A 21461-nucleotide genomic window follows, 5' to 3' on the forward strand; every position below is an offset into this window, starting at 1 on the left:
AACAGACATTGAGGCATGAGTACATGACCAGAAAGACGAGTATTGCGTAGCGTATCAGACAAATTTATTCAAATGTAAAATTTATATAGATTTTAGGCAATAACTTTTATGAATGTTGAATGATACTGCGCGCTCTTTGTTTGTGTGAACCCGTGGACCGTAGTTACCGTTTTTTTACACTTTATATTATAATATTATTATCATCTAAATTATATTAATATATTTTATAAATTTATAATATATTAAATTATACTGATGGGCTTTGTCATTATTATTGTTGAGCCATAAGCGCTAAGGTTCTTGCAATATTTTTATTCGTGAATAATATTAATTGTTACTTATTAGTTATTAGTCTATTACCATATTGTTTTACGGCAAAATTGCAACAAATTCCTATTTTTAATACATCATATTATGGGTCACGTTCTATACCTATTTATATAATATCAGTATAATTAATATATATAGTATAAACATATATGTATTATAGATAATTGATTCATTCGCATAACGACCATATAACGCTTTATCATTGAATAGGTTAATTCGAACACTAGGTATTTTTTTTATTCAAAATTTATTTATTTATATAAAAGACACATAATATAATACATAAATACAATAATATCTGCTCTTTTAAACCGTAGCTTGTGTTGGAGTAGAGAGTTATAATTTTGCTTATTAAAATATATTCAATATTATGAGAAAATAAATATATATATAATAATAATAACTAATAAGTTACGACTGGAAATGCGTACACAGATTAAATTAGAACATATATTTATATAATTCATAACGGAGTATACAATTTATTAACAAAATACTAAAAATACCAACACACGTAATACGTAAATTATTTTATTAAAAATGTTACATAATTATAATACAGAAAATAATATTCTTTTCCTATTCAATTAACCGGAGTTTTTGTTATAATTGATTGAATGATTGAATTCAGTACTGCTCACTTCCATAAGCGATTATAGTACATTTTCATTAGATTGGGCCACTCTGAGTCGTTTTGCACCTATCATACATTCGTACCTAAAGGAAAGGGTGGAGGACGATTGGGAACACCAATGTTTTTTATTACAACGCAAATGTATAACATAAGTAATTATTGATGTTATAAACAGTGGCGTAAACTGGGGGTCGCACGGGGTTGCACTTGCAACCCCTGAAAATATCAAAGGGTCGCAAGTGTATCTTTTTGCGACTCCAAAAAATCACGATTTCAGTTTTCAAAAAATTGAAATATCAATATAATAATAAATTAACTAATTTATATTTTGAGAACCAATGTTTAACTTTGTTTTGAAGCACTGGAATTATTATTATATTTATATCCTTTCCACAATTATTTATAGTTTTGTTATTAATCATTTTTTATTATTATACCAATATGTATATTTATTGTGATCGGCCGACTCGAGTCTCAATGGTAGCTGATAATAATTACAGAGGCCGCCGATTACTACTGCAGTAAATGATATTATTCCTTCAGTAAAAAACCAAGGCTCGGCAAGTTAATGATTTTTTTTAACTCAGTTAAGTTGATATGCGTCAATAAGAAAAAGTAAAAGTTAAAAGTTTAATACAATTTTTGGTTAACTCAGTTAAATATTTTTTTTTATTCGTTACCGTACTTTATTTCTTATCAACACACAACTAAATTATAGACTATAATGTTTATATTTCAAACAACATACAGTATTTCTATATAGTATGTGTTTTAATTAATAGTGTTTAATTGTGTTTTATCTAACAATAGTCATCTAAATAATAGTTAAGGTGCCTAAAAGCTGAAAATAATTAATTTACATTATTAAATAAAGTCTTTCATACAGATATTATTTGTGTGTTTGTAATAGAGTATTAGTGTATTTTTTAATAAAGAACCACAAAATATTTTATTAAATTGATAACAAGGTATTTAATATACATATTAAAAACAGTTCAGTTGTTTATATCATTATATAAATTCACAATGAAAATATTTTTTGACAAAAAAACGACTAAAATAGTGAATGTAAAAAAAAATAAATTAACTTATTTCTTAAAATGAAAGATAAATTCGTTAACTAAAAAATAAATTTAGTAAGTTAATAGTTAAGTAGTTTAATATTTTAAATCTATACTTATAATATATATATATATATTATATTGTATTAGGTATTGTGTTATACAAAAAATATAAATGGCAGCTGATTTGAAGCCTGCCCAACCTAAAAACTGATTGCAACCCTAACAATTTAGCCCAATTTACGCCACTGGTTATAAATCTAAAATTGTATCACTTTTAATTTAAACATTTAAGCTATTCTATTTATTATACCAAGGTACAATAAATTTCTCAAATTGTTTTCGCATTTATATCTAATTTATTTTATTACATTTAAAATAATATGTTCATAGCAAATGTATACATTAATACGGAGCCAATTAGCTTGGGTCGTGGCCCAGTTGGCCCAGGCCGTATAGTTCCGCCCATGCTCACTTCCATTTCGATTTTAGTCGGGGCACTGACCAGGGCGGCATTTCGATGATGACAAACAACACTTTGTTGTATAGGTTCACAACCGTTCCGTTAACCCGTGTGGCGGTGGTAGTAAGTACTTATCTTCCACGTATCAAGGTAAATTCGATATTTGTGGAAATGCCGTGTATTGCCGTATTGATCGCCACCATTTGCGTCGCGCAATCGAAATGTCAGCTGTAGCCCATAAGAGCAAAATATGACCCAAACGCAACTTAAAAGCGCAAAAATAAATTCCCTTTTTAATAATCTTTATAAAAAAAAGTGTATTTAATTAAAATTGTATAGTTATTATTAATATTAAATTAAGCATTTACACTTTACAGTGATATTGAAATTAGTTCAAAAAATAAAAAATATAATTTTGAGTATTATTTTAAATTTGTTAAACAAGTATATTGATAAATAAATAAATATATTAAACTAATATTATAATGAGTAGGTAACTTAAAATTAAATTTGAAATTTGAAGCCCACTGTCTTCAAGTATTCCAATCTAGAATTTTTTTTTTCTTTGTACAAGTTTCAAGTTTTTGTATTGTCGTGGTCTCGTGGAACGAGTAAGGCCACGCGTACATGGAAAGCGTCGAGCGTCGCGCGTTAGGTCAGTAAAGTAATATTGTATCAGGTAATACAATTTATTTTTGTGATTTTATCCCACTACCAAGGTACAAAAGCGCAAATTTATTTATTGCGCTTTTGAGTTATTGAAAAATGGTCGATTTGCGCTTTCGGGTTTCACCGGAAATGGCCAACACTGTCACACTGATCGACAGGCGCACATCCGGTGAACGATGCGGGGTGCTGTCATCTCCGTCGTCTTCCGAATCTTCGTCAGTCGTGTGTTTACTACTTTGAGTCTATATTCTTGAGTAGTTGACTCAACGACTAATCTCAACTAGTTTTACATTATAATGAATAATACTTTTTAGTTTTAATGAAACCAACTAATTATAATGTTAATTTTTCATTTGAATATTTAATTTCTGAAAATAATATTTGATTATTATGATGTGTTCTGAAAAGGACGCTTCACCCGCATACGGGTTGTCTCCGTCTTACAAACATACAACATAGTAAAAACCATTTCATATAGGCAAGGACTACTCAGGCTAGTGACCTATACTGTTATTTGACCAACAAGTCAATTCACCATAGGCGTAATTGGGGACTTAGGGTGGCTTAAGGCTCCTACATTTTATTTAAGTTTTTCAAGAAATTTAAGATTATTTATTAGAAAAAATTATAAAATGTATAACATAATTCCTAATCAGGATATCCGATAAGTATGTGTTATGTGAACATTTAAGCTTCATGTATGAATTTTATAATGAAAATTTGTTATAAAATTAAAATGATTGAGCTATACGTTAATATTTTATAACGACAACGATAAAAAGTTATGTATTATACGCAATTAAATAATTTTGAAGTTTTTATATACATTTTATATAACAAATGTTACAAAAATATAAAATTTATATGTAGGGTGTGCGGGGGGCGAAGCCCTTCGCGGGCCTGTTATATGTATATAATTTTAGCATCCCCCTTCTAACAAAGCAAATTTACGCCTATGAAATTCACCAACATTCGATACACACATTAATTATACTTAAAAATATAATTTTTTTATTATTTTAAATTATTTGTGTAAATCAAGAACATTGTTCAAGTCAACTATCAACTATAATATATATAAATACCTAACCTGGCTATCCTTTTGGGCATCTGTTTTATAAATGAAAATGGAACATTATTGTGTCTAAGTATATGCCAAAATACAAATTGTACTATTTTATAGTCTAAAATTATAATTTGAAACGTTATTAGAAAACAAGGTATTATTTTACGTCATTCAACTTTATAAATATGCTATGCCTTTCTTTTGCAAGTTATAATATTTCTTCTAATTGTTTATATTTAGTTTTCATCTTTTGTGGCCATTTGCAGTTTTTTGTGCTAAGAGATTGAAGCTCGAGAGGTTTATTTGTTAAATAAATTTTTTTTTATATTTTTAAAAAATACAATTTGTCGGCGGATTGAGTGTCTGCGAATCGGGCTTGAATCCTCAGGATCTAGTCTAAGTTAAGCAACCAAATTTTAACACTAGAAAGAAGAGATTTCGGACTGTGCAACATTGAACATTGTTATTATTTTTTCGATATTAGAACTACAAAAAAAGTTATTCAAGTTAGAAAAACACAAAAATAATGGATTTTGAATCAACAAGAAAATTGTTCGTATTACCAATATCAAAAAGTTAATAATAATGTTGTACCGTATAAAGTAAAAATTTGGTTATTTAACTTGTACAACAGGCAACAGCCCAAATGATTCTTGCTCACATAAAACAGTTTTTACTCCGTTGTACGTAAGTTTGTAAGGACTAAGGAGATAACACATGTGGATAAGGGTCCATTTAAAACTATAAAATATTTGCTCTAAAAAAATTTAAAATTGCAAAATATGAAAATATAACAATTGCTTTTATGTAGGTAGTGTTTAAAATTTATTTAGCAATACAGCTTATATGCCACAAAAACCATGGCAATCATGCAAATGTAACAAATTTAGATGCCTCAAAATTACTCACTATTTCATATTGGTCAGTTTTGTTAGAATACTTTTCAAATGCATTTAGAATGTGTATTTAAATACTTAGTGTCATTTGTATTTTAAATACTTAAACAAATACTTTTTTTTAGTTTAATAAATTGTATATTAAAATATTTATTTTTATTAATAATTAATAAATAATTAACATTATTTGTAAATAATATTAATATTTGTAGATAGGTGTCTAAATTTATTTATAAATGTTTGAGATAGTAAATATAATACTTTAATAGGGACAAGATATTAGATAAGTACTTAAACAGTATGTTACTAGGCTGTAACTGAAAAAAAAAATTTTAGATGGTCAGACATTTTTTAAATATTGGTATTTGCAATTTGGAATAAAACAATAGAATGAAAAAAGTATTTAGTATTCTAGAATAAAAATAAAAAGTATTTTTAAGTATTTCAAAAATACATTGGTAGAAAATTATTTAAATACAAGTATTTGAATACTTAACAAGACTGCTATTTGGAGATAAATGTATGGGATATCCACACTCTATGGAATAATAATTAGATCTATATTTTAAAGATTGAATAATTACCATTATTATTATTATTATTACTCTGTGGAATAAACACAAATATATACTATCATACATCATAACTAGTAGGACTAGTAAGTAATTGTGCTTTTTTTATTTTTTAAATAATTAGTAGTAATAAAAGAGAAGATTATAACTTCAACTATATATTATATACATACAAAGTTGATAATGAATTATTTTATATATTTATTCATGTTTAAACTTACTTAAATTTGGTATTTAAAGAATATTATTATATTACAGTACAATTGTATATTTCTATGCCATTTGTTGAGTGTTTATTTACAGGTATGGTTTATTTTCTAGATTTTTTTTTCGTAAATATTTTTGGTGTTCTTATATACCACCTACCTTAAAAACTGCAACAAAATAAAAATAATAACTTGCCTTATTTAAGAAGAGGTGGTACACTATTGCAATACCTCTAGTTGTGTCATTTGATTTACATGATTTAAGAACAATTATTCATTTAATTATGCATTTGATATTTATTCATTGTAAGGACATGATTTTTAACATACACTTAAACTTGTCAGCTTTATATTTATCAATATATTAACTTATTAATTGTATTCTATACAGAATAAAATACATAATTAAGTAATTATGAAACATATTAAGCAATTACATTTCTTATTATGTATAGTATATCATCATCTACGCGGCGCTTGTTGTATATACTTTAAAAGAATATCTTTTGTAACAGGTGTTTCAATGCTGTGGCAAATAGCTGTAAACAATATTGGTTAATAATTTTGTGAAATTAATTAATTAATATGTTAATAATTACATACCTATTGCAGTTTTGAGAGCATTTGGAAACGATTTGTCAGTTCGTTCTCGCATAAATTTCCAATTTCCATTTTCAAATTTGCATTCAATTATTTTCCCATCCATGTTTTTAAGTTCTTTATTATATTTTATTCTGGCAAAAGGATCTGTCTTACCACCTACATACAAATATCCAACTTTCGATTCTAATATTCTAAAACGTACAAAATTTGTCAATATATTTTCTATTTATTTGTATATAGATTACACAATATATTAATACCCAGTTCCGCCTTCTGTAACAATTTTAAGTTTAAAATCAACAGAATTCAGTTCCAACGGCTTCCATTTCAAAACTTCAGGGCACGTACCAGCTACATAAGGCTGTGTAAAATTAAATATAAGTTATTGGCAATCTATGTATTGCTACCAAATGTGATAAATATAATAGTACGTCAGTTGATGGTTGGAATATGAGACCATCAGGTTCGTGAGATAAATTTTTGCTAAAATTTCCCAGCAATTTATCAGAGGCATTAATATCATAGAATTGTTTCAAACGAATACTAAATGGTTCTTGAGATTTGTCTAAACGACCACACATGATAGCCTGGTGTCTGGGTTTAATTATATCAACCTAAAAATAAATTGTTAAGTTTAATAACTATTTTTTATCAATTAATATATTATATTTTAGACATGTATTTTAATACAGGTTAAAATTCTCAATGACTTGAACCATGACAGCTCAAAATTTGAAATTATTAATAATTATCTCATAAAAAAAAAAAATAAAAAAATTTTGTCTTTTCACAAAATATTTAATTCACTCATAACTATTTGAAGTTATCATAAAAATTCATATTTCTTTAATTTTAAATGAAATTTATAAATGAAGGTTGACTGATATTTTGTTATATCATATTGTATAATTATTACTTACTTCAATTAGCATACATCTATTAGGATAAAATGGCTGTTTACCAACATCAAAACCTTCAAATGCAACTACATCATATACTAAATAGCGAGGTATATTTTGACCGTCAACTTTATCAATAATCATTTCCTAAAACATTAAGATATATGGAATATAAATTTAAATTACACAAAATATACTGATTAAGGTCTATTTACACCATCTAATAAAGTGTCTTTCAAGTGATGATCCAGATTTTTTCTGTGTAAAAATTTTAAGCCCTCTACTTCAAATACACTGTTGTCTCTATCAATAAAATATATCTCATTTTCACCTTGGATAAACATTAAGTACCTATAAAGTATAATATAATTCAAATAATTATAAATTATAATATTAGATTTTTATTTAATAAAGTATAAATTAAACAAAAATTAAGATATTTTATTACCTAGTACCGTCAGCTTTCCACGTAACACGATAAGGCTTTGTATGTAATAATTTCATATTATGAATATCCATGGAAACTGGCTGAGATCCAGGAAATCCAGATCTAAACAATTTTCAAAATAAGAAAAGGATATTACAAATTTGCATATATTGTTCAAAATATAATTATGCAAGTATTGTACTAAGATTTTTTAAATAATAAAAATATTTGACATAGTTCCTAATTTGTAAAAAACTCCTTACTGAATGAAAACTTATAACATAATATTTATACATGAGTTTTTTTAATTTTTAATTTATTAATTACTATACTTGGATTATCCAGTATTATATATTTATTTTATTATTTGTAATCAAATATAATAGAAAAATATTTTATTTATATTTAGTAATTCTATTTTTTATTAATATTAAATATTATTTGCACGCATTTTTACCTTTTCCATTTACATAAGTCTTGAGTTCTTCTTTGAATATTGCTTAATCTGGGTTGATCAAAAATAGCAGTAACACCAGACACACCTTGCATAAATACAGGATTACGATTATTCATCTCATTTCTTGACCGTTTACTAGAACTAAAAAAAATAAAAATAAATAAATGAATGGTACTGTTACATAGATTGATTCCCTAAGCATGTTCACCATCATTATGATGGCATAAAAACTAAATTAATTTGTCAAAATTTAAATTTAAAAGCATAACAATATAATATTTTGACAGTTTACACAAGAACAGGATAACTTATGTAAGTACGATAAATGATTAAAAAAGTTGATTTAAAATAGTTTCCATATGAATGGTAAATAGTAAAAACAATTAGTTTATATATATATATCCAGATAAATTATGCAATTGAATAACTTATTACATTAATTATTTGTCACTACGCAAATTATTCATGTATTTTTCTTTCTACTGTGTTAACAATGTTAACATGCATATCATATTTTGTTTGGTAATTTTTTTGAAGTTAACATAATCAATGAATCATATAGATAGACATTAGTTTTAGAAATTGAATGATTATACATTTTTTATTATTTAATTCAAATAATATAAATTTAAATATAAAATTTAAAAAAGCCATCATAAATATGTTAAAATATGGTTAGGTCAAAAAGTTTTCAAGTTATGTAAATAGAAGGTAGTATAAAACCAATAAGATTCAACAGAAGATTGACAAAAATGATGACTGGCAATGACAAAGTTTCTTTTTATATTGTATTGTAATAATTAAAAATTAAAATTTTTTAATTTTTCAGTAACCTTATTAAACCTTTTATTACAACATGTTTAATCTAATTCTAATTCAGCGTTTCCTAAACTCTTGTTAGAGCTGGTCTGGTAATTAATATTTTTCCCTTTTGTGACCCACCAAAATATTTTACATTTATCATTGTGTAAAAAAGGCAAAATAAAACAAATTTGAATGTTCAAATAGAATTTTATAATAAAATTGAAGCATTAATTTGTAACAATAATGTAATAATTATAATACAGTTACTAATTATATCAAATTATAAATAATAAAATTTAATATAATAAATTCTGCGACCCGGTATTATATTTTTGTGGCCCACTACCAGTCGCGATCCATTATTTGGGAAACGCTGTTCTAATTTGTATTGTATTAGAAACAAAGATATTGTTATAAGACATTTCTTGAATTGCATAAAGTATAAGCCCATAAAAATTATTTGAGGTATTAAAAGTATTTAAAAATATGATCTTTAAGTATACTTAAATTTTTAAGAATTAGAATTTGAATGAATGCATAAAATTAAAAGAAAAACTGGAGTATGCTTGGTGAATTTTACTGTGTAACTATTAATTTATTAAGAGATTATTTAAATAAATATTACGGTTCATGTTCTCTTCTATCTTTAGAATCTTGATCCCTGAAATCACGTTTATTCCGAGAAGAAGATTCATGCTTACTGGAATTATAATTATCTTCTTCTGATTCTGAAATAATAATTTATTTTCATTAATTAATTTAAAACTTGAATAAATAAAATCAAAATATTCTATGTAACATTAGCTATATGTACCTAAACACCAATCTGGAAGTTCTGGAGCTAGTATAGGTTCTTCATCCGAATATCGTTGAAATAGTTCAACTATATAATCTTGTTTGTAAATTCCAGGAGGTCTGAAATACACATAATTTAAAATTGTAGAAAAAAACATTTATAATTGACTATCTATACTTAGGAATAATATTGTTCGGGAATAAAATAAACTTTACTTAATACAAATTACTTAATTATGACTATTTATAAGAAAGTGGATTATTACTTTCTTAAGAGGACATCTTACCCGCATGTGTTGTCTCCGTCTTACACACGTAAGAGATATTAAATTTTTGTACACCAGTTTCAATAGTATGCTTTTAGTTTTAATATTAGAGTGAATTGACCTATTATCAAACTTTTAGGTAAGAACATTATCTGTGTTCTCTCATTAGTTTTTTACGATATTTTAATTTTTAAGTGAATTATGAGCATTTTCAAATATTTAATAATTTTATATTCATAACTCACCTAAAAATTAAATTATCGTAAAAAGCCAATGAGAGAATACAAATAATGTTCTTACCTAAAAGTTTGATAATAAGTCAATTCACTATAATATTAAAACTAAAAGCATACTATTGAAACTAGCAAACGAAAATTTACCATGTGATACGTTTGTATGACAGAGACAACACATGCGGGTGAGACGTCCTCTTAAGTCTAAAATATGATATTTTTATTTTATGGTTGTCATTCTGTTATTTAAATATATCATGTTGTTAATAAGTCTATTTAGTATTGTTTGTACCTAAAAATACATGTCATATAACCCATAAATATTAATTTAAATAAAGTACTTAATGTAAACATTGTATAAGAAAAATATAAAAATGTTAAATTATAACTAAACAAAAACCTAAATATGACGATACATACAGTGATTGGCCAAACATGCTTACTACCTTTTTTTCTTCAATAATACAGTTATTCAAAATCTGATTTTTGAAATTTTTAGAAATGCTTAGGTTTAATTTTGAAATTTTAAAGATGTTTTGAACTGTTTAAGGAATGTCTTTTTGAGATATAAACTTATGTTTTTAAATTATAATCAGCTCTCTTCTATTGTAAATTATTTAATAGGAAATTTTTTTGAAAATGTTGACATATCAAAATCAAAATTTGTGATTGAGTAGTTTTCAAGTTATATAACTTTGTATACTAAAGAAAATATACTCATGATAATAGATTTGAAAAACAGTCTATGTCGAGCAGGACATTTACTAGTAATTACTTATCTACTAATCTATCAAAATGTATAATTTGTAAAAATGGACCAATTATAATAAATAATAGATTCAATAATACATCTATTTTTTATTTTTGTAAAACTATTTTTAAGAATTATTATCTTTAGCATAAATATTTTAATAACTGAAAAACTATTCTTTCAAATTTTGAATTAGAAATATACAAATTATCCACTAAATAATTTATAGTAAAAAGGGAAGATCTTATTAAAACAGAAGTCGGTATTGCTACAAGACACTTCTTAAGTAGTACAAAATATCTTAATAATTTAAAAATATGATTTATTAAGCATATTTTAAAATTTAAAAACTTAGAATTTGAAAAACGCATTGTTAAATTAAAAAAAAAAAAAGGAGTTGAGTATGCTTGCTGAATCATCTTATAAAAGCAATGTAATTGGTTGGTATTTTTTATGCATTTCAACTTGCAATACACATTAGTAGTTTATAATTTATTTGTTTTTTTTTTTAGTAATTAATTATCAAACCTAATAGAAATTAATGAATCCAAAAAAAGTTATTAAAAATTATTGTTAAATTTATGTTACACTTACAAAATATATATGTAGGTACTAGCCACTAGGTATATACATTGAGACAATGTTTTCCTATGTCCAGTTATTAGTTTAAAGAATTTCATTGTGTACTATAAATTAATTTAGCAATTTCAGGAGTAAGTAGTATAAATTATGTTTTACCTAGCTGCTGCAAATTGAGCTAAAGCACTAGTTACATCAAAATCTAATGTTTCTATTAAATAAGTAGCTATCATAAATCCTGTTCGGTTAAAACCATGAGTGCAATGAACACCTAAAAATAATAATAATAATAATAATGATTATTATAGGTAAAAGTAAAATAAATAAATAAATTACAACTAACCAATGGATAGTAAAGGATTTTTTGCAATAAATTTAGAACAAATATCTACAAATAATTGTGCTTGCTCTCGTGTAGGTGGTTGTTCATGACCAGCACATGGAATTTTTACATAAGTACAATCTGAATCTTCTATTTCAGATTTATCATAAAAACGACTAGTTTTTGTTAGATCAATCCATAAACCTATAGTAACCTAAAACAATTTAATATAATAAATATAATATTTATTTATTGTACTTATAAATAAAATGAGCAGTTGTAGTAATTCAATTTTTGTAACTAAAAAAAATGTATTCATTCTTAAATTGTACATTTAAAATTCTGAGCAAATATAATGACTATCTATTGATTTAATAGGTATGCATTTTAACAGAAAACATTAGAAGGGCCAGTAAAGATGTTTTAAAATTACACAAATTTTAAATATCTTAAAAAAATATTTTGCAAAAAATAGGATCAAGTTAGGATTTGATCAGTGTTTTCTTGAATTTTATGATTAATTATTGCTTTCTAATTATAATAATGATATAATACTGATTATATATAATATTATAAAACAAAACAAAAAAAAAAAAATAGAATCAACTAAATGTAAATAGTGAATTAATATTTAAGTTTTTACTTAAGTTATTTAAAAAATAAATAATTATAATATATTATGTAAGTTAGTTAAATAATTCTTATAACTATCAATGGTACTTTATAATTTAAGAGCTGGTTAGAGATTCTTATTAATTTTTTTATAAAGATTAAACAGTATTACGCAATACCTTCATATTAGACATTGATGAGAACAACATTTCTGTATTGAACCTATTCTGAATAGGTATTTGATCATCATATTTACTATCCAATGGTGTTTTGAATGCCACAAACTTTTCGGTTATAGTTGTGTAAGATTTACGAGGACATTTAAGCCAACGTTCAGGAACAGGGGGACTGTGTGACGAATATGAAGAGCTAGATCCATAACGCTTAGAACCTGCAAATTGTTTGTTTACAATATATTTAGTTAACAAACCATAATATTTTGGTGTTAGATATTCAAAGCTATTCTATTAATGTAATATTTTCATATGTATTTTGATTTACCCGACATAGTTATAAGTTTTTTTTCACAAATTTTAAAAGGTCAGCGTAAACCAAATTAAGTGTGATTCGTCGACGTGAATCATAGTATTTGGTTTTATTTAAAATGATAAATAAATAATGGACGAATTCGCATTTTGGTCATTGAGCATAATAATAATAGAATAGCATTATTATAGTAAATAGTAATTCGTAATGATAAAAACACAAAATTATTTTCACATTTAACTGTAAAATACGTCAAAGAAAATTCAACGAAAATGTTGAAAATACTAAATAGTAAATAGTTGTTCTTGTTTTTTCGTTGACTCTTTTCTCTTTAGTCGTTACCTATATCAAGTATTAACGATGATAAATTGATAACGCTGGTCGACGACATATTTTGTTTACTTCTTCGAAGATACAGTTTTTTTTTTACTGTTCCATGACGTTCCGAGTTCCGACGGATTTTTTCTCTTATAAACGGTAAGTATTTCGGTTCTAACTTCTGTACCAACAAACTTGCTAAAATCTCTTACGAATTCAATTTTTTTTTTAATACTGTAATTAGGCATCGGCTTCGGCTATCCAGTATCCGGCATCAGGCGTGCGTTTTGAACTGATTTTCTCTATTCATGATTTTATTTTAACATATTCTTAGTTTGGACATCGAACCGACGACATGGCCGAGTATCTGGCATCTATATTCGGTACCGAGAAGGATAAGTAAGCAAAACAATATCAACTGGCTCGTACAGTTGTCGGTTACATTTATTTTAATATGACTTTAGAATTAATTTTAAAAAGTAAAGTGGTTTGTTTTTGAATGCGGTTATTGTAAAATTTAAGTTAGTTGAGTTATGCATTGTTGTAATTATCACCTTTTTTTCCTTCTAGGGTCAACTGTTCATTTTATTTTAAAATCGGCGCTTGCCGTCATGGTGATCGCTGTTCAAGAATACATAATAAGCCCACTTTCAGTCAGGTGAGTTTTCATTTAAATATTCTCTTAAGTCTATAAGATAAACAATTCAATTGTTACATATTAAAATTTAAGTACTAAAGTATTGTAATTATCAAATTCTCATTTATAAAAATATAAATGTAACTTTAAATGATTTGCCTAATAAATAAACCTACAATAAAAATGGTTGTGTAGGTACCTACCTAATTATAAATGTGTAATAGAATTTCAATAATATAATAATTTTAAACAAATAGTCAATTTTTTCAATCACGATAAATTTGTTTGAAATGTCAATAATATTTAAATAAATAAAAATTTAAAATTAATGGTAATACAATTTTAATAATATACTAATTTTAAACAAATAGTCAATATTTTTAATTATAGTCAATAATATATAAAAAAAAAAAATTGTATTTAATACCTATTATAACCTATTTTAGTCATATTCTCAAATCGAAGTACATTTTTTTTAAAAATGTGCACTTCAATTTGATTAGTATTTAACTGTTCACGTAATATTTTTAATATTTTTTTGAACGGTTTTCGATTTCTAGCATTTTGTTCTGGACTCTCCTATACTTTGCACGATCTGCCGACAATTCATTTTTTATTTCGGTAACTATATTATTATAATATGGTGACAGACAGACCGTGGCACCATGTTCCAAATTGTTTTTATCGTAGGTGTACAATAACTTATCATTGAATCCAAATTTAACATTGTTTGTAGGGACATAAAAATTGTATGCATGTATGTTATATATTTTATTATATGCAATGATATAATACTTATAATTAAATTAATTTGCTAAATCTTGCAAAATATAGATATGGGTGGGGTTATTTTTTCTAGGACTAAATTTCCTGAGTTATTTTTATTTTTAAAAAAAGAGGAATTATGTTATCTAGAAATACTATGACACATAGTTTTATTATACATTAAACATATAAAAAAATTTGTTTTAAATATAAATTTTCGATTATTATATTATTCTCTTTTATAGGTATATTTAACTATTTTGAATAAATATGTGTATTGTATACTATAGGTATCTATAAAATATAGAATTAAATTCCTAGAAGACAATCTCTTGTAAGAATTGCAATATTGTCAATAATATTAGCATTTATAAGTAATTAAAGTTAATTGTTATAGAATGTCAGACACAACTGAAAACTTATAATATATAATATAGTTTTATTATAATCCACCTTACACTTTAGTTTTTTTGTATTTCAAAAAATATGTAAATCTTTTTGTTAGGTACTATAGTAATTCATCAATTCTGTAGTAGAATAGATCTATAGTTTTGTTAATTGTATGCAAACTTAAATTACCTAAAGATGTATCAGTTAAGTCATTCAAGTAATACATCTTAAAGGGACCTCTAAAAGATTACTTCTAAAATCTTAAAAAAATTTAATCTTTTAGTATTTTGGTCACAAATATCTTTACTCATGAGTTAATATAATTTATAATTTATTTCATTGTTACAACTTTTAAAATGTATCTTTGTTTTTCAGACTGTACTATTGCAAAATCTTTACGTAAATCCACAAAATTCTGCGAAGTCTGCTGATGGATCACATTGTAAGTAATAATAATTAACTGAAACGCCATAGGTTCCTGACGTATAAGTGAAAAAATAAATAAATTACTTTTTTAATGTTTAGTAAATTTATATAGTATATTCTTTAAACAAAGATTTTAAAACAGTATGTTTTTATAAATTCAGATTGATTAAATTGGTAATATAATTTAGCTATAGTATATATCAGAATAATAATATATTATTTTAATATTGATTGGTTGTGTTCCATAATCATTTTTATTTGGGTAGAAATAATTAAAAAAAAATTCTAAATCAAAGCTTTTTTTTGTAAACAAATAGTACAATACATGCTTCACAATTAATAGTAACATGATTGAAATTTATTGATTTTTAAATACAAAATCGACTGGTAAAAAATGGTTTTATTATTATTTTAATTATAATTTATAATGTACTTTTATAAATAAATAATAAATTTTAAATTAATGTTAATTAAGTTGTCTAGCTATACTACGTAATTATTAGGTTTAATTTTTTACTTTTATGTTTACAGTCGTTGTCAAATATCTTGAAAGAGTGTACTCTTTGTAGCTTGAAGACTCTGCTCTAGCTTGAAGACTACGACTCGTCAGTGTTTTTAAAATTTAAATTAATTTTTTTAATAGACATTTTCATTCTTTATTTATTTAAAATAACAATAGAAAAATTAATTAATTTTACTAAATCAATTCAGGTTGTCTGTTATAGGAATGAATATGGATGTTTGCATCAATATGGGATTTTGACCAGTATAAACAAAATATGTTGTTTTACTACTCCTTCAAGATATTTGATAGATGTTATCTTTATTTTTTAAATACCTATGGAGTTATACTATGGTAAATTATTTTTTTCAATTTAGAATCTGTCCCAAAATTTGATCACCATTAACATACCTTATTATATATATAAAAAAATTCATAATTTTTTAATCTTCTTAATTTATAATAAAAATTATCAGTTTTTGGTGTTCGTTTGCGTCTGTTTTAATATGTCATTAGAATTACCCATGTTCAATTTTAGTTTGTGATTATTCACCTCAGATAAACCTACTTCAATGATTAGTCACTTTTTAATAAAAAAGTTATAATATCACAATCATCAGCTTTTTGGACTCTAAATGGTAGCTGGTAAGTTTACTATGCTACCAAAATTAAAATGTTTTGAGAATTCAAAATTATCATTACATTTTGAATTTTACCCATCAGATTGCTGATAAATACTTGGGAAGATCAAACCCAGAGTTATATCGAAGTGACCCTCAATTTTCTTTTTAGAAAATTGTTTTGTAAAAGTGCATTTCACTATCATAATATGATAAATGCCATATCTATACAAATATTATATATGATTAAATAAATTCCTATGAAAGCCAAATATTCTATAATACATTTAAATATTTCAGATGAAGATTGAGTATAATACTTATAGTATAATTATTAAATTACACAATGTTTGCTTTAAATACAATAATCATAATAAAAAAATATATTCCTCATTAAATGTTGATAAAATTGAATCAATTATCATGTTATACATATCAATGATAGATTTATTCAGTTGTTCTGAATCTTTATTTATTCAAATGTATGTATAATTTTTAAAAATCAATTTAAATCAAAAGAAAATTGCCTGTAATAAAATAAAATAATGCTCAATTGTGTTTATCACCTGAGTTATAATAATTTTATAAGTCAAAAATTTAAAATTTGTCTAAAATACGTTAGTCACTAGCCAGACATATGTTTTCAATAATTAAATTATAAAAAAATCTAAAATAATATTTGTCTCCTATTAATTAATTTTTTAATTAAAAACTAATTTATAAAAATATCAAAAATTAGGTTTCTGGTAATTATAGATAATTTTCTTTTATAATTTAAAAATAGGTTTTTTTACTGTAAGCCCCTCCACTAAGTCATATTGAAAGTACAAAAGTATTTTTTTATGCCCTATTTTTGTCCTATTAAAATATGATTTTATCATGGAAATTTTGTTTTGTAATATGTATTAATATATAGTTATTGTACATAGTTAGTGTTTATACTATATTAATAATATCTATGTATTGTAAAAATTTTACTATTCACTTAAATAGTAACACTATTATTAAAACAATTTTCAATATCATATTATGGAAGGTTTTATATAAGTAATTTAGTGGACTTTTTGAACAAATATCTGTTGTTACTTATAAGCTACTATTTGTTAATCAAATATTTGTTTTAATATTATAAACCAATAAATTATGTATAAAACATTTTAAAATATAGAAAATTGTATATCATTTTTTAAATAAAATAAACATTTTTATTTATGTTTGTATTTCTGTGTGTAGCATAATATATCTTATAACTAGTATTAATTTTTGTATTTTAGTGGTTTCAAATGTAACTGATGAAGAAATGCAAGAACATTATGATAATTTCTTTGAAGATGTTTTCGTAGAATGTGAAGACAAGGTATAAATCTCAGTTTTTAACTTTTTAGACTTGAACTCAAAATAAGAATAACTATATAATAGATTCAAGTTTTAGTTAAAATTAATAAACTTGTTAATGTTTATATATGTTTTTAATTTTTACTTAAAATAATTGTGTATTCTCGGATAATGAACTTAAATTTTGTACCTATTTTATGAATTTGAATTTATGTGTATTATATTTATTTTTACTTGTCATATTAAATTTAATTATTTGTATACTTAGTACGGTGAAATTGAAGAAATGAATGTTTGTGACAACTTAGGAGATCATCTAGTTGGCAATGTCTATATTAAGGTAAAATATATTCTTGTGTATACCTATTAATATCCATTATTTGTTAGTATATTAATTATTTTTTTGAGCTTGATAAATTTTTATGAAACTATTTTTTTTTTTAAATAACTAAATTAAACTATAACATAGACGCATAGTTAATGGTTTATCAAATGCAGTATATTTTATATTTATATATTTTTTGAAAAATATTAGTTTCGTCGAGAAGAACATGCAGAAGCAGCTGTTAACGATTTAAATAATCGATGGTTTGGTGGACGTCCAGTTTATGCTGAATTGAGCCCTGTAACAGATTTCCGAGAAGCTTGTTGTCGTCAATATGAAATGGGGTAAGAATAGATACCATGAATAAAATAGTTTATTTGGTTCATAATGATTAATGCCATTCAAATATAACTTATAAACAATACTTAGCTGTTCATAAAAACTATTTAGAAACAATAAAGATTGTGTAAGTGTGCACAACTTTATAGTCATTACAAAATATTGGTAATTTTTTATTTCTAGAGAGTGTACGCGTAGTGGATTTTGCAATTTCATGCACTTGAAGCCAATATCACGAGAATTACGTAAATATCTTTATAGTCGTCGATCACGCAGACATCGTTCACGTAGTCGTTCACGTGATCATGTTGGAACTCGTAGAACCAGATCACCCTCTCCTAGACATGGCCATCATCGTGGTGGTGGTGGTGGTGGTGGAGGTGGCGGTGGTGGAGGAGGACGTAGAGATCGCAGATATTAATTATAATAATAATTATGTTTACACTGCAGCAAATAATTTTTTTCTCAACGTTAAATGATTTACTATAAAACAATAACTTGATATTTTCATGTAATGTGTTTAAATTTTATAGATAAGGTAAAGTAAAAAAATAAGAACTTTATAACTAAAGTAGTTTGTTTATTTCCAACTATTAATTATAATAGCTGATAATAGTGCATTTATTTATTTTCCTGTTTTTATGTGTTACAATTTAATACAATATGTCATACATTATTTATTCTAATTATTTGTAAACGCCTAGTGGTTTATTTTTTTTTCCGAAAATAACAAATTGCTATAAGAATTGTAATTTAATAATACTGACAATAAGGAAAAATCTATTTCATTACTACATTTTTTAATTATATTTGTATACATGCCGAGTTATTCTGCGTTTAAATAAAAATGCACTTAAAAATCTTATAATTATGTAAAAAATGAATGATTTATGCTTTTGATTTTTTCCTACTACTCAGTGAAACATCTGGTGTTTTTAAGCGAGTACAATTCAGCTTTTTTAAATATTTAATTTCCCAATATTGGTAATTTAAGTACTGAAAATTGAATTAAGCATATTCATTTGTAAAAATAATGGTATCTAATCTACTAACCTACTGTTATAATGTATAATAAAAACTAATAATTATTATTTTGTTTATTAAAGGAATAATATATAGCTTTTGAGTACTGTACAGTTAACATAGTGTATATTGTCACTTATATCTGAAAATAAAATATTGTAACCCGATTCTTAGTTATGATAAAATTGTATAGTTACATTCTGTAATTCAATTTAAATTAAGTTAAGAAGAAAATACTAAGACTTAAGATTACTTGATATGATATGAGGTAGATATTATATTGTTCAGTTATATTATCATTTCTTACGTTTCGGAACATTGACTATAATGAATCAGTGGCGGATTTGAGGAGGGATAATGTGAGATCGCCCAATTCCGCCTAAAAAATAGTCACCCTTTCATTACTATTCCAGCATATGGCCCAGATAATATTTAACCAGTGTGGCAGTACCATGATTTGGTTCATATTTTTGGTGTTGTAATTTTTTTTATATTATATTGATAATTTAAATCCTCCTTTGTTCCTCAATATCAAAAATACATACTGCAGCTTATGAATATAATTATTGCCGATGTTTAAGACTAATACAAAAAAAGATTATTTTTGGCCGGCATAGAAAAAATATAGTTAGACTAAAATGCAATTTCGCTAAATCTTAGGTAAAGTACATATGTAAATTGCGACAGAACCGATAAGATACATTATACAAACTACGATAATTTAATTTATGTACATAAATATATAATATATATTGATACTATGTACATACCGATACATAACATATTTAGGTATATAAATGCATCATGTGTACTTATATATTATTATGTACATATGTAATTTAATTAATATGTTATGTTGGAAACAAATTTGTAAGGGAAATCCAAATTTATTTTTAAGCTCTAACGCAATATACTAAAATAAGTGAAGAGTTTATGTATTATGTTATTGAATATTCATGGTCATCGATCGGGGTAATTCCCGTATATTTTGTATAAGCAACTAAATAAATAATACCAGCCTTGTTCCTAGGATGAGTCTAGAATCTAGATCAGTGCCGCAACTAGGTTTTGTAGGACCCCCTGGTACCTGTAAAATAATAATATGTTCATAGATAAAATCTTGTATACACTAGGTAGGTATTAACTCCTAGAAAGTTGAAATCAACCTTCATAACCGAACTTGTTTTTGTTACCTTGTGATATGAATACTATATATATATATATATATATATTTAGTATTTACATTACTTATTCAAATGGTCCTCATTTATTAGATATACTATAGCACCCAGTCAGGTAATTAAAAAATTGAATTAAAACATAATATAATAATAATAATAATACCTTATATATTATTATTTATTATTTTTTTCATAAAATATTAGTGATGAGGATTTTACGTAAAAAAATGTTTGGTAATTTACCAATTAATTTTAGCGGTAAATTTGATAAATTTTTATTAAAATCAATTAATATAGTGAACCTATTAAATTTGTTCTCATTGTTTTCAATGCCTATTATGTAAAGAAGGCTAGACAAATAAAAATATATAAAATAAAGCATTAGTATTTTAATCCCTTTATTAAAAATAACAATTAATAATTATAGTTTTATATTCTTTGTTTAAGTAAAAATAATTAATAAAGTAGA

General features: G+C 24.7%; 2 protein-coding genes across 2 annotated transcripts; one reads left to right on the forward strand and one right to left on the reverse strand.

Annotated features, from left to right (window-relative positions):
- Positions 1-6176: 6176 nt before the first annotated feature.
- LOC113553166 (mRNA-capping enzyme-like) lies at positions 6177-13416 on the reverse strand. Its single transcript, XM_026956345.1, has 14 exons — positions 13147-13416; positions 12825-13036; positions 12055-12247; positions 11871-11982; positions 9902-10002; positions 9713-9815; positions 8284-8424; positions 7848-7949; positions 7615-7750; positions 7421-7546; positions 6932-7114; positions 6761-6861; positions 6501-6691; positions 6177-6436 (listed from the first exon to the last, which is right to left on the reverse strand). The coding sequence occupies exons 1-14, from the start codon at positions 13151-13153 to the stop codon at positions 6360-6362; spliced, it is 1785 nt and encodes a 594-aa protein (XP_026812146.1). The 5' UTR covers positions 13154-13416; the 3' UTR covers positions 6177-6359.
- Positions 13417-13642: 226 nt separating this feature from the next.
- On the forward strand, positions 13643-19242 carry LOC113553167 (splicing factor U2af 38 kDa subunit). Its single transcript, XM_026956346.1, has 7 exons — positions 13643-13848; positions 14020-14107; positions 15617-15683; positions 18064-18146; positions 18393-18464; positions 18660-18793; positions 18972-19242. The coding sequence occupies exons 1-7, from the start codon at positions 13805-13807 to the stop codon at positions 19207-19209; spliced, it is 726 nt and encodes a 241-aa protein (XP_026812147.1). The 5' UTR covers positions 13643-13804; the 3' UTR covers positions 19210-19242.
- The last annotated feature ends 2219 nt before the right edge of the window (positions 19243-21461 follow it).

Source organism: Rhopalosiphum maidis, chromosome 2 (genome assembly GCF_003676215.2).
Source record: "Rhopalosiphum maidis isolate BTI-1 chromosome 2, ASM367621v3, whole genome shotgun sequence".
NCBI lineage: Eukaryota > Metazoa > Arthropoda > Insecta > Hemiptera > Aphididae > Rhopalosiphum > Rhopalosiphum maidis.